This window comes from Engraulis encrasicolus, chromosome 2 (assembly GCF_034702125.1).
Source record: "Engraulis encrasicolus isolate BLACKSEA-1 chromosome 2, IST_EnEncr_1.0, whole genome shotgun sequence".
Taxonomy (NCBI): domain Eukaryota; kingdom Metazoa; phylum Chordata; class Actinopteri; order Clupeiformes; family Engraulidae; genus Engraulis; species Engraulis encrasicolus.
In genome coordinates, this window is record NC_085858.1 from 46,303,397 (window position 1) to 46,317,587 (window position 14,191).

General features: G+C 44.8%; 1 protein-coding gene across 1 annotated transcript in view; it reads right to left on the reverse strand.

Annotated features, from left to right (window-relative positions):
* coro1a (coronin, actin binding protein, 1A) overlaps nucleotides 1-13,821 on the reverse strand; it is an 18,361-nt gene extending 4,540 nt beyond the window's left edge. Inside the window, exons 1-5 of the mRNA XM_063189516.1 lie at nucleotides 13,653-13,821; nucleotides 11,479-11,682; nucleotides 6,782-6,904; nucleotides 4,555-4,684; nucleotides 1,979-2,160 (exon numbers count right to left, since the gene is read on the reverse strand). Coding sequence (XP_063045586.1) covers nucleotides 1,979-2,160; nucleotides 4,555-4,684; nucleotides 6,782-6,904; nucleotides 11,479-11,676 — 633 coding nt within the window. The 5' untranslated portion in view covers nucleotides 11,677-11,682; nucleotides 13,653-13,821. The remainder of the gene's footprint in view (nucleotides 1-1,978; nucleotides 2,161-4,554; nucleotides 4,685-6,781; nucleotides 6,905-11,478; nucleotides 11,683-13,652) is intronic.
* Between the last annotated feature and the right edge of the window lie 370 nt (nucleotides 13,822-14,191).

A 14,191-nucleotide genomic window follows, 5' to 3' on the forward strand; every position in this document is an offset into this window, starting at 1 on the left:
GTAACAGTCAAGCTCATGAAATCGAAAACATGCAGACTGTGAATCTGTGCATAATGGTTTCAATTTAAACTCAAAAAATATAGTACGTGTGTTACACATTAGTAAAATAATTAAAAATAGTGTAGTAATTAGAGATGCACCGGATCCTGATTTTTAGGATCCTGCCGGATACCGGATCCACTGCTTGAGATCTGCCGGATCCGGAACCGGATACGGACGCGAGATGAACGCAGTCTTTCGGCCAGTGTGTTCTACTCTGCCTTTCACACTGACAGCGTCGGTGTGCGCGGCGAGTCCTGTTCAAAACCCTCCCCAGTCCCCACAGCCAAAGCTAGCGTGCTACTTTGCCATGACACCGCCGGTCGCCGGCATGAAAAATACGCTCGAGTTCTATTTTCCAAATGCAGCACAGCGCAGAGCCGGCTCCCGCACCACTGACGCCCGACTACCGCCGGTTGGTGTGTAAGGACAGATACAGTGCCGGAAAAAAATATTGGCACCCCCTTCAATTCTGTCAGAAAATACTCAATTTCTTCCAGAAAATGATTGCAATCACAAATGCTTTGTTATTAATATCTTCCTTTGTTTGTCTTGCAATGAAAAAACACAAAAGAGAATGAAAAAATGAATGACTATTTTACACAAAATTCCAAAAATGGGCCCGACAGAAGTATTGACACCCTCAGCCTTATACTTGGTAGCACAACCTTTAGACAAAATAATTGCGAATAACCACTTCTGATAACCATCAATGAGTTTCCTACAACGCTCTGCTTGAATTTTAGACCATCCTTGAGGTGATTTGAAGGGTGCGTTCTCCACACTGCCGTTTTGAGATCTCTCCATAGGTTTCTATGGGATTCAGGGGTGGACTCCTACATTATGCTGCAAAATTTGTTGAAACTCTGCCATATTTGAATTTAGGGACCGTGTTCTTTTCTTTGAAGGTCTCATTTATTTTTCCTCTATTCATTTGAGTTAGCTGGAAAAAATGAGGCCTTCAAAAAAAAGGACACGGTCCCTAAAGTCAAATATGGCAGAGTTTCCCTGATGTTTTGAGGTTGCTTTGCTGCCTCTGGCACTGGACTGCTTGACCATGTGCATGGAATTATGAAGTCTGTAGTAATCAATATTTTGTGTACCTATCCATGCCATGTTTACATTCCTATTTAGCCTGTCTCTTATTACTTGTACTTTGGTCCCAGCCCATCCTTTGTAAACTGCACTGCCTGACATGTACTGGGTCATGAGATGAAAGAGTTTGTCATATTTCATGTGAAACTGCATAACATTAAAATTATATCTGGGGCCGAATAAGAAGACCTCAAGGGCTGTAAACAACCCTCGAGACATAGGTTCCCCACCCCTGAGGTGGAGGATGCGGGAACAGGCAGAGAGATGATACATGAATAAAGAGAGTAGATATCTTGTGACTAAAGGACTTTTTTTAGGAAAAGCACAAAAACACAACAAATACCTCTTAATGTATGTCCTCTACAAGTCTTCTGTTGTCCAGTCTTGCACTTTAAATGTCTGTATGAGCACTGTCTATGTCCATACTGTCTTAAGTCCATGTATAAGTACTGTCTATGTCTATACTGTCTATGTCCTTACCTTAATTAGTCTATGTCTGTATGGGAAAGCAAGAAATGTAATTTCAAATTCTTTGTATGACCAGTGCATGTAAAGAAATTGACAATAAAACCTACTTGACTTGACTTGTGGGCAATGCTCTGAACTAACTTTTTCCATCACCAGCCAAAATGGTTAGTCTTACTAATCAAACACACACTCACTAATGGGTCAAAGTGGCTTATAAGTTGGTCTTTTCTACCAGCCAAACTGAAATTTCACCAGTAGTTGACCGGTGTTAATTTAGTGCCAGTGTAGGCAGAGGACGCAGGAGCAGGCAGAAAGATGATAAATGAAAAAACGAGAGTAGATATCTCATGGGCTGGCATGTGGTCCGACTCCTCACCGCGATGACGGAGCCCTTGCGAGGGTCGAGCACGCGGATCTTCTTGTCCTTGCAGGAGGTGAGCAGCTGGGTGCCGTCGCGGTTCCAGCAGGCGCTGTAGATTATGTCCGTGTGCTGCGTGTCCATGCGCACCACCGCCTCCCCGCGCGCCACGTTCCACAGGATCACCACGTTATCACAGCCTGGAGAGAGGGGGGGAGAGAGGAGGGGAGAGAGGAGAGGGGAGAGGGGAGGGGAGAGGGGAGAGAGGAGAGAGGAGGGGAGAGGGGGGGGGGGTGGAAGGGGGCAAGGGGAGAGAGGGGAGAAGGGAGAAGGGAGGATGGAAGGGGGCGAGGGGAGAGAGGGGGGAAGGGAGAGGGGTGATGGGGGGGAGGGGAGGGGAGGGGTGGGGTGGGGAGAGAGGGGGGAAGGGAGAGGGGGGAGAGGGGGGGGGGAGATGGGGAGGGGTGGGGGGGGAGAGGGGAGGGGTGGGGGGGAGAGGGGAGGGGTGGGAAGAGAGGGGGAGGGGAGAGAGGGGAGGGGGGAGGGGAGGGGGGAGAGGGGGAAGGGGAAGAGAGCGGAGAAGTGAGTGTGTGTACTGCACTGTATGGATTACAACAGATGTTCATAAGAAGGTCAAGGTTATATATACTGTATTACATGATAAAAGGGATACAAAGCGCAGTATGCCATGGGGGTTGTGGAGCAGCTGTGGCCTAATGGTTAGGGAGGTGGTCTTAAGATCAGAGGGTTGCAGGTTCGAATCCCACCCTTACCACTACCTATACAGTTCTATGCATGGCTGAGGTGCCTTTGAGCACACCTGAGCCCGCATTGCTCCAGGGAGTGTAACCAATACCCTGTAAAATAATTGTAAGTGGCTTTGGATAGCGTCAGGCTAAATGTGATGTAATGTAATATTGGGTTGTGGGTGATAGGGGTTGGTTAGTGAGACGGATGTGAGACGGTAAGTGGGGCGGGAGGATTTAGTATGGTGGGGGTTGGACTTGGAAGTGTGATGGGGGTGTGAAAAGGGATGGTCAACACAGTCAATTGCAACAGATGTGCATGAAAAAGGTCAGGGCCATGTGTTATATGACAAAGAGGACAAAAATAGATTAATGGAGAACTGCAGGGTTTGGGTGTTGGGGATGGGGGGGGGGTAGTAACTGCTGGTGACAGAACATATCAAAGGGGGCCGATTTAATCCTGACCTAATTAATCTAGCTACTATAACTGGGTTGAAGTGTCCTTGAAAAATAGGCCTAACACTATTGTTGTATGGCAGCTTTCCCCCATTGGTGTGCCATTGAGTAGAATAATGGACAGTGCTCTACTCAACAGCGTTACGGGTGTTCACCTGAAAAGCTGTCTATGTAAATACATCTAGCCACATGTGCTCACATGTAGGTTAACGGTAGTGTGAGTTGGTCATATAGATACAAGTTGAAGGAAAGTGTGAAGCACTTTTCATATGCAGTGGATACACACAAACGTAGGCTATAAAAAGGATCATGGATAATGGAAAGAAGGTATATAGTAGAATGTAGAATGGAAGACAGAGGTACTGAAGGACAGAGGATGACAGAGTACACAATGACACAGACAGAGTGGCCAGCATCAGTGTGCAATATCAACTTTGCCCACTAGATGGTGCCAGAGGCTGAGCCTTGACTAGTGTGTTGAGGGCACTGTATGTGTGTAGAGCAGTGTTTCTCAACCTTTTTTTAGGCGAGGCACCCTTTCAATTCATGAAAAATTTCAAGGCACCCCAAACCAATAAACCGTGACATGGCATCGCATCCGATAACACACAAGCTTAGAAAAGTAACACTTTTAGAGACGTCACACGACCTACGTTCGAAGTTGCAGCTGACTGGGGCGACCTATTGTGCGTAAATGGCAGATGAAAGATTCCACTGACTAGCATTAACTTACCAATTTAGAAAAATATGTATTATATTACATAATTTATTTATCAGCCACGTTTCCGCGGCACCCCTGAGAGGGGCCTGCGGCACCCTAGGGTGCCTTGGCACCCCTGTTGAGAACCACTGGTGTAGAGGACATGAGCTGAGTGTATACATAAATAGCTAAGTAATTTGATATGTTTGTCCACATGCATGAGTGTGTGTGTGTGTGCTTGCATGAGTATACAGTATATGTGCATACTGTACACTGTGTGTGTGTGTGTGTGTGTGTGTGTGTGTGTGTGTGTGTGTGTGTGTGTGTGTGTGTGTGTGTGTGTGTGTGTGTGTGTGTGTGTGCGCGCGAGTGTGTGTGTGTGTGTGTGTGTGTGTGTGTGTGTGTGTGTGTGTGTGTGTGTGTGCGCGCGCGCTTGCGTGTGTGTTTGCATGCATGCCTGTGTGTTTGTCTCTATGTGTACTATGTTTAAATGCCAACTCCTGTGGCCCACTCCTGTGGTGCACTCATGAGTACGTTGTGGGCAGTGGTGTGTGTGTGTGTGTGTGTGTGTGTGTGTGTGTGTGTGTGTGTGTGTGTGTGTGTGTGTGTGTGTGTGTGTGTGTGTGTGTGTGTGTGTGTGTGTGTGTGTGTGTGTGTGTGTGTGTGTGTGTGTGTGTGTGTGTGTGGCCCACCTGCACTCATGAGTACGTTGTGGGCAGTGGGGTGCCAGCTGAGGATGCCAACGCGTTTGGAGTGTCCGTCCAGCTTCACCAGCGGGGACGTCAGGGGAGAGATCAGGCCACCGTCAGGAACCTCCCAGATCTACACACACACACACACACACACACACACACACACACACACACACACACACACACACACACACACACACACACACACACACACACACACACACACACACGCACACACACACGCATACGCACACACACACACACACACACACACACACACACACACACACACACACACACACACACACACACACACACACACTCACACACACACACACTCACACACCACACACACATGCATGTGCAGACAAGCACACACGCACACTAACAAACACGTGCACACACAAACATACGTGCTCGCACAAGCGCGCGCGCACACACACACACACACATGCACGACCTTGTCACAACACATGCCAAGACGCTGCCATGCAAGCAAAATGCTAACGATCAGATGTGCCAAAGGTGACCCCGCCCACTAACCGCCCACATCCCCCCCAGACACACACATTGATCATGTGACGTTCAACACAGGAAATGGTTCAAAAGCAGCAGTTTTGAAAAGTGTGAGATTTTTAAACGAGTCTTGTGAAACTAGGCTGCTCGGAAACGGATGTGCTGTGGACAACAAGCCTTGAAGAAGACTCATTTTTTCCCACCCGACAGCCACAAACAAAAAATTATGAGACAATAGTTCATACAGTACAGCACTGCAATGGCTGTGCTGTGCATTTATTTGCAACAGAAAATGAGCTGCCAAGGTGGTGATTTATGCACTATATGGCACAGAGGTGTATACCATTTTGACCTCATCTGAATTACAGTAAACTTATTAAAAACAAGTCGATATCCCCACGGACCGGACTCTGCCTGTGCATTGTGATGGCCACCGCATGAGAGATTGCCTAATTAAACTTGTGTGACTGAGAACAAGGAGAAGCATTCAAACAATAACTTCCTCCAGGGCTGGACTGGCCATCTGGCATAGCGGGCATTTCCCGGTGGGCCCCGAACCCTTGTGGGCCCCTATTTTCAGAAATTGTATGTATTAGTGCTAATAGATGTATTCCTAAAATAAAGTGTTACCAAAATATATATATTTTTTTTTCCATTTCTGAAAATAGGGGCCCATGAGGGTGCGGGGCCCACCGCCCGTTGAGTGAGTTCTGCACCACTAATTATGAGGGGGCCCTTTAAGCCAAAAGAGCCCGGGCCCTATTTCTCCCCCATCCAGCCCTCCTGACTTCCTCCATGCTTCTCTGAGCCTCGCTGGCTGAAGTGGAGTGGAAGGTCACACACAGTAAAAACAAGTGAATAAAGAAGCGCTCACCAGATTTCTTTTTTCTTTTTTAATCGCCACATCACAGACGTTTCGGGCTTACACTTTTCTTCAGTGTGAAATGGCGAGAAACGTCTGTGATGTGATGTGAAAAGAAGTCTGATGAGTGCTTCTTTATTCACTTGTTTTTGAGATTTGAGTTCATTCATTGACGAAGTCAAGCACCCAGTGTAAAGCATTAGACGACAAGGTGTTGAGCGCGCTTCCTGATCCTTCACACACAGTAAAAAAGAAATGCAGTGTGCAAAAATGCAAATGCACTCCAGAAGATGTTAAATGAATTCTCAGGGGTGTCAAACTCAAGTTGACCGAGGGCCAAAATTAAAATATGGAACAAAGTTGCGGGCCGAACTCGATATTTATTTTAAAAAATGGACTAAAATTGTGTGTGCATGCACTTAATACTCATAGTTTCATTTCACACACACTCATACTATATGGTAGTTCAAATGGTCATGCACATATTGTGTTGCATAGGAGTGTTAGCTGTTTCATTAGCCTGGGAGCACTGATATTCCTGTGACACACCAAATTTCAACTGTAATACACATTTGAAATTATCTCGATCTCGGCCGAGTAAAATGACTCCGCGGGCCAGATTTGGCCCACGTGCCTGAGTTGACACCCCTGCTCTAAGGGATGAATGAACCCCTTAGCACAGACCCTATGTTATAACCTTACTCTCACCAAAATTGTAATGGCTATGTCTTAATCTGTTACTCAGTACTGTCATGTCAATGTTGTTATGATGCAGTTGAGTATTTTCAGCAAATAGTGAATAGGACCGCTGGATGACCACTGATAAATGCACCAGTGTGGCTGTCTTACCATAACACTGCAGTCCTCTGAGCCGCTGGCAATGATGTTGTCATTATGCGGACACCACTCAATGTCCAGCACAGGCCCTGTATGGCCGCACACAGTGGGGTAGGACATGTCAATGCGGCCCGTCTGGAGAGAGAGAGAGAGATGGAGAGAGAGAGAGAGAGAGAGAGAGAGAGAGAGAGAGAGAGAGAGAGAGAGAGAGAGAGAGAGATTAGAAATTATAGATTTACTGAAGTTGTCACCACATTCAGTTACCTCTTGGAAATTACCAGAAATCTCTTGAACTTGATTGATCATGTCTTCTACAGAGCATGATGTAAACATCTAAAAGGCTATATACAATGTTCAACATATACTGCAAGCACACAGTTGTTGTAAGACATGTGATGGGACACCCACTGGCCAAATTCTTCGGTTAGAAAGAATGCAGCTGATCTAGAGGTCACATCTTGTCATTTATTCATTGAGTGTGTGTGTGGTTTCTAAAGAAAGAAAGAAAGTAAGTAAGCCTATGCTTCGAACTGCTGTGCATATGGTGAAACTTCCTGCAGGGTAAGAACACTATTAGCGAAAATGCAGCAACTGTCAAAAACGTTATAGGATAGGATAGGATAGGATAGGATGAGCCTTTATTGTCTCTTCTAGAGAGAAATTTGGTATGGGCACAGAGAGTCTAAGCGTTTACACAGAGAACACATATCAACACATTAGACAAACACAAAAACACACTTAACATGCAGGACTGGACCACAAAACATGTAAACATGTAGCCTACATCCAAACATGCACATATACACACAATTATATCATACCATGACTCTTTCTAACCCCTCCCCCCACACACACACACAGACACACTCCCCAATTCAATAGACCTAGAACATTTACACACAAAATAATCCTGAGTATACAGCCTTAGCAGCGTGGAACTAGGAAGACACCCCCCCCCCCACACACACACACATATATAACTACATAAGTACAGTACAGTATATAATATGTAATGTTATAAATTACTGAACACATGAGGGAAAATTGGTCAGGGGGTAGGGCTGCACTGTAGTGTGATGATACATGGAGAGCGTAAGCAATGGGAGTCTTCTCCAGAGAGAGATAGATAGCAGCCATAGATGAGAGGAACCGAGTCAGCTGACGTCTATTTCGTAGCTATGTCCCCAATTACCCCAAATGACTCCTAACTCTGTTAGTGTAGGGACAACTGTATAGCAGGGCTCTCACTGGAGAAGAAAAAAAACCCTGTAGAGCGGAATAAAGAAAAGGATCTCAATGCACCTACACTACCTCTGTCCAATTAGGCCTTTTCTACACACTCATGAATGTACAGTTAATATAGATACCATGAGTGTTAATCTTGTTTTCTCAAAAGCAGCCACATTTGGCATCTGGCAGTAAGATATGATAATTCATTACAGTACTAATTCTTCCCAAATCAAGATCTTTTTCATTTGCAATAAAAAACCTTTGCAGTGTAGATACTGGATACTGTTAGAGATGGTGCCCGCCACTTAAGTGTTATTTGAACCACACTTGCAACTGCAATCAATTTCACGTGAGACATTTATTGTATAAAAATGTCATGTCAACGTCATGGACATCAATAATTTAATTTGGATAATGTCATTGTACTTGTGCGTACAAGTAGATGCCGCTGAGATGTCGTAACATAATAGTAATAAAAAAGTAATAAAAGAGTGATATTTCATGTGATACAGCCACATTTACACGCACAGGCAAACATGCCATATATCAGCTGCCTAGAGCATCTGAAGAGCATTAACACAACACAAACAACTTCTTTTAAACCCTAGCAACACATCAATGGCCTCATTTAAGTCACACTGCACTGTGCAGTGAGGAACAATGTCTGCCATTGACTGCTATGTGCCCTCACGACACAGAGACGCTGAGTTCATCTCACCTCCATGAGAGAACATAGGTGAATGTTGCATTCTGCTAGAACAGGGGTGGGGAACCTTTTTCATTCAAGGGCCACTTCAAATTCATCTGAGGGCCGTAAAAGTCCTCCAAGGGCTGTATTATGAGCACAAACCAGGATTTCCCCCTTCACTTTAGGCCTATTTTGAAAGCAACCACCTTTAAAACAGACCCCACCTTCTCTAGGTCCCCTGAATATTATTTCATTGTATTGCAAATTTATTTTCTAACTTTCCTTGACAAAACATGTCATATTTCAAGTGAAGCTGCATAAAATGAAACTATATCGGGGGGCCCACCCCTGAGCTAGAAGCTCCCTGTATGACTCACGACACAGAGTCGCTGAGCTCACCTCACCTCTATGAGAGAAGATAGGTGAATGTAGCATTCAACTAAGAAGCTCCCTGTGTAACTTAGGATCTTACCTATCATGCAATAACACATATCAACATACATGATCCGGTAACACTTTATAATAATGGATGCAAAAAAGCATTATAAAGACTTAATAAATAATTAACTATTGATGAACAAAACATTAACAAATGTTTGTACATGACTAGGAAATGTTAACACATGTTTGTAAATTTCTAGGAAATGTTATGTTAATATCTTATATATATTAAACATTTACAAATTGCTTGTAGGCCTAAATGAATAACATATTCTGTTATAAAGGTATGTAAAATCTTGTATATATTATTTGTAGATATTTTATAAAGCATTAATAAAACTTAGTTAGTGAGAAAAACATTTGTTAGTGTTTCGTTCATCATTAGCAAATTATTTACTAATTCTTTACTACGCAGATATTATTATAAAGTGTTACCCATGATCCTCAACTAGAGTTAGGGCTCCTTGTCTCACAATCTGCACCATTCCACCAGTGGAACGCTTTCCTGTTTGTGGAAAAAAAAAATACTACCATGGAACTTGACTACTACCCCATTGTACACAGACTTTAGTAATACATTACGGCTTGGTCATTGCCATTATAGAAACAACAAACTTATTACAGGGGCCATGTCTTGACACAATAACGTAACACAATAAAACATATGAAACGTGCGTAAACTTGAGGTGTTCCATTGCAAGTTCTTGACTTGACAAGAGCAGAGCAGCTGTCAGTCAGTCAGTCTTCTCTATACGTCTCTTTCGATCGGCTCCTTGCCACATCCTGTGCAGATGAGCGAGCTGCACAGAGAAGAGAAGCACTCCAAATATGGCAAAAAAACACCACTATGCGACAAGAGAGAAGAGCAAGAGGTACGGTGACGTGGAGCTAACGAAACAACAAATGGGGAACTTCTTTGTTGGCCTGCCGAGCCGGGCCTATCATGCAATGACATCTTTTCTGTTTTTTTGTGTGTTATGTTTTGTTTTGTTTGAACATTTGAATTCTTATTAAGACCAAACCACAATAGATATGATCAAGAGGCTCCAATTGTGTGTAATAGTCTACTCTCATCTTGTTGGTGGTGACATCTGAACTAGGATCAGTGAGATATAGACTCTACATTATGTTCTTTTTGAGAGCAGCAGCAGGCAGGTACGGAAGAGTGAGTTGCTGTGAAGCAAGAGCTCTGGTCTTGCAATCGACGGTTACATAATAGCTTTTTGCACATTCAGACACCACTGCATTCATCTTAGAATGGCGAAGCTATTACCTGCCCAACACATGACCTTACACAACATCTATGAAAGGATATTTCCACATTTCCACACAGGTCTCTATGCTACATAAAGATGTCCAGTAGCTTACAACTCAATTCCTTTGGCTGACTTGACCATGCATAAATGAGAATCTTCTCAGATCCCATATCTTCTCAATCTTACCTTAATTCCCCCCCGGGGATCAATAAAGTTACTCTATTCTACTCTACTACTAGTAGATACTTCCATGCATTGGGTCCAGTCAACAGACCAGCTTTTTAAAAAAATATTATGCTATTCTGGGTGTCTACGCCGTTCATTTTGAAGTATTAATCCCACACTTAGAGAGTAAATTTAATCCTCTTGTGTGTATTCGGTCCCAGAGTACTCCAGGTTGATTTAAAACAGCAGAATTCACTGTGTGCACCCACTGACCCCAAGTGTCAACTGTCGTTTGCTAACGCTATGCCTTCGACTCGGAGGTGGTATATCTCAAATGCACCTTGCAATGCATACACTAAAGTGAGAAGTGGTCTCTGGAGACGCTCCAGTCTCTACTATACTGGTACTTATTTATGTCTGAAGCCCACAAGCTTCTATTGCTCGGAAAGGAATAGACATGACCCTGACCCTAATGATTTCTACTCCATCAAGATAAGCTATCGTCTCTCTCTGTCTCTCTCTCTCTCTTCTCTCTCTATCGTCTCTCTCTGTCTCTCTTTCCCTCTTCTTTCTCTCTCTCTTTCTCTTTTCACTCGCTCTCTCCCTCTCGCTCTCTCTCACACTCACTCACACCCCCCCTCCCTCACACACAGACACACAGACACACAGACACACAGACAGAGAGATAGACAGAGAGAGAGAGAGAGAGAGAGAGAGAGACAGACAGACAGACAGACAGACAGACAGACAGACAGACGGACAGACAGACAGACAGACAGACAGACAGACAGACAGACAGACAGACAGACAGACAGACGGACAGACAGACAGACAGACAGACAGAGACAGGGAGAGACAGGGAGAGAGAGAAAGAGAGGGAGAATATACAGAACAAACACAACACGTGACTGATGGACGCTGGTGCCCACCTTGTTCAGTGGGAGTACAATGAACGCTCCCCCGCCACTGGCGTCTACTATCATGGCCACGAACTTGGGGTTGACTGTGCAGAAGTTGCTGTCCCAGGTCATCTGGGAAATCCGGATGTCGTCGTAGCACTGGTCCGCCTTCACCGCCTGGCCGAAGACATGGCGGAACTTACTGGTCCTGACCACCCTGGGGGCCATGACGACCTGAGAGAGAGGGGGGGGGGAGAAGAGAGAGAGAGGAGGGGGGGAGAAGGAGAGAGAGAGAGAGAGAGAGAGAGAGAGAGAGAGAGAGAGAGAGAGACAGAGAGAGAGAGAGAGAGAGAGAGAGAGGAGGAGGAGGAGGAGGAGGAGAGAGAGAGAGACAGACAGACAGACAGACAGACAGACAGACAGACAGACAGACAGACAGACAGACAGACGGACAGACAGACAGACAGACAGACAGACAGAGACAGAGACAGAGATTAGGTATGAAATGGGAGACAACACAGCGTGTACTCTCTCTCTGTGTGTGTGAGTGTGTGTCTGTGTGTGTGTGCGTGCGTGTGTGTGTGTGTGTGTGTGTGTGTGTGTGTGTGTACGTGCGTGTGTGTGTGTATGTGATGAGTGAGCGAGCGAGTGAACAAGTAAGTGTGTCAGAGGAAGTTAGTGAAATGCTTCAGCAGTAAAGTCATCTCTGTTTTCCAGGCAAGGAACAAGAGGTGCGATGGACGGAGGCAGAATAACAGTAGCAATGCCAACTATGTTGTCATGAATGTAGTGCTAGCATGCACTATACAGGCATATATAGCCAATGTAATCCCACGAGAAGACTGTTTTAGGAAAATGTGAAACAAAGTTATCTGTTCCTGTCTCAACAAGCCCCTCTCTCTCTCTCTCTCTCTCTCTCTCTCTCTCTCTCTCTCTCTCTCTCTCTCTCTCTCTCTCTCTCTCTCTCTGTCTCTCTCTTTACCTCTCGCTTTTTTACATAAAGAAAAGCATCGTTATGCACATAATCGGTAAAATGGGAGAGCGTTGTTTAATTCTATAGAACAGATAGACATGAATCAAGGACAAAATGGTTCTGCAGTGCCACGGATGTGTAGGCCCCGGAAGGCAGGGTCTGCAGATACGTTGAGCAAACAGACAGATTAGAAATTGGGGAAGGAAAGACTACACTCAACAGAAGAGGGAGAGGAGAGGGTACAAAGCTGCTCTGCAACTTCCTCTTGTCTGGGGCCTCTTTTGTGCCCTGGCTTGCAGCAAGTGTTTTCCTGTGCACTACCACTATGCATACGCTTGTTGCTCGTAAAGCATTTGCTGTTCAACAGATAAACACATTTTCAGTGTATGGGCACAAATAAATACCACATGAATGGGTAAAATTTACCAGACAGTCATTGTAAAAAAAAATCATGTTCATATTATTAGTTGACAGAACAAGTAAGATACAATATGCATTACTAAGACTTCGTAAATGTTGTAATGCCCTGTCTGATAAAGGCATGAAAGCAGCAAGAATTTGTGAGAACGTAGTTCAGGAGACGTTGACCTACACGTGGGGTGACAGTTAGACCACATCCTTCAGCAGGCTTTTGAAGCCTACCCATTTTTTTTGCACTGCTCTGACAACACTTTGTCCCCAAACATCTGTCTATATATGGCAGTCAAATAGCCTACATCTCCTCCATCAGGCCCAGAACCAGGTGTAACTCTATCAAGCAGCAGTCAATGCTTGTAATCACCACAAATCACATATGCACATACAGTAAGCCTATTCTACATGTAAACATGGCACAAATTGTTGTAATAAATTTGTTTGAACAATTGCAGAGTGATAACATTTGACAATGGGGTTGGGCTACTTCCTATGTAAAAGGTTGCAGTGTACACTTTCAGCCATCATCAGCTGCTGCCTCAACGTACTCTTCTAAAAAGAGCTGATGCATGTTTGTCCAATCAGAAAAGACAGGCGCCCAGGGAAATTCACTTATTCTATCAGTTCATTAGGGATGTCTAGGGGATGTTCCCACAACTAGTCGCAAGCAACGGGAGAGGAAGAGCGAGAAAAAGAGAAGAAGACGCAATGGTCTTGCTAGTAAAAATCTACCAATACGCTATGCCTATTAACCCAGTGAGGATGTAGCTCCTATCAAAATTGCAGAAAGTGTGGAATGGCAGAGCAACAGCTGTACCTGGAATTTGCAGCAAGGGAGGGGATGGCGCAAGGAAGTTGGAGCTGGAGGCCGGTGAGGTGCTCTGGTCCGCAGAGGGAGACAAACCAAAGTGGACGAAAGCGAACAGTGGCGGAAAGATCTCAAAAAGAGATGGGGGAAGTGAGAGCTTGAAATGTAGAACGAAATGGGAGGTGTCTTTTCTTCTCTAACTTTTTGAGCACGACCGTAAAGAAACGACAAGTGACAGGAAGACAGCGCACTTGACGTGTTGAAATGTCGACCTCCTCGATGCGTGCGTGAGATTGGTCGCGACTTCAAACTTTTTGCCCTAAAAGGGGAAATGGATTTCTATACGATTTTGCCTGTCAAGCAATATGCGCGGATCTCCTCCTCTCTGTCCCGTCTGGTTTCGATAGCAATCTAAACTGATCATTTTACCAACGTGTGCAATATCTTATGTCCTCGTGCGTAAAGATGAAATGAATAGAAGGCATATGTGAAAGCGTAAGTATCAGCGTGTGCTGCAGAATGCCCTAATTGGTCCATAAATCCAGTGC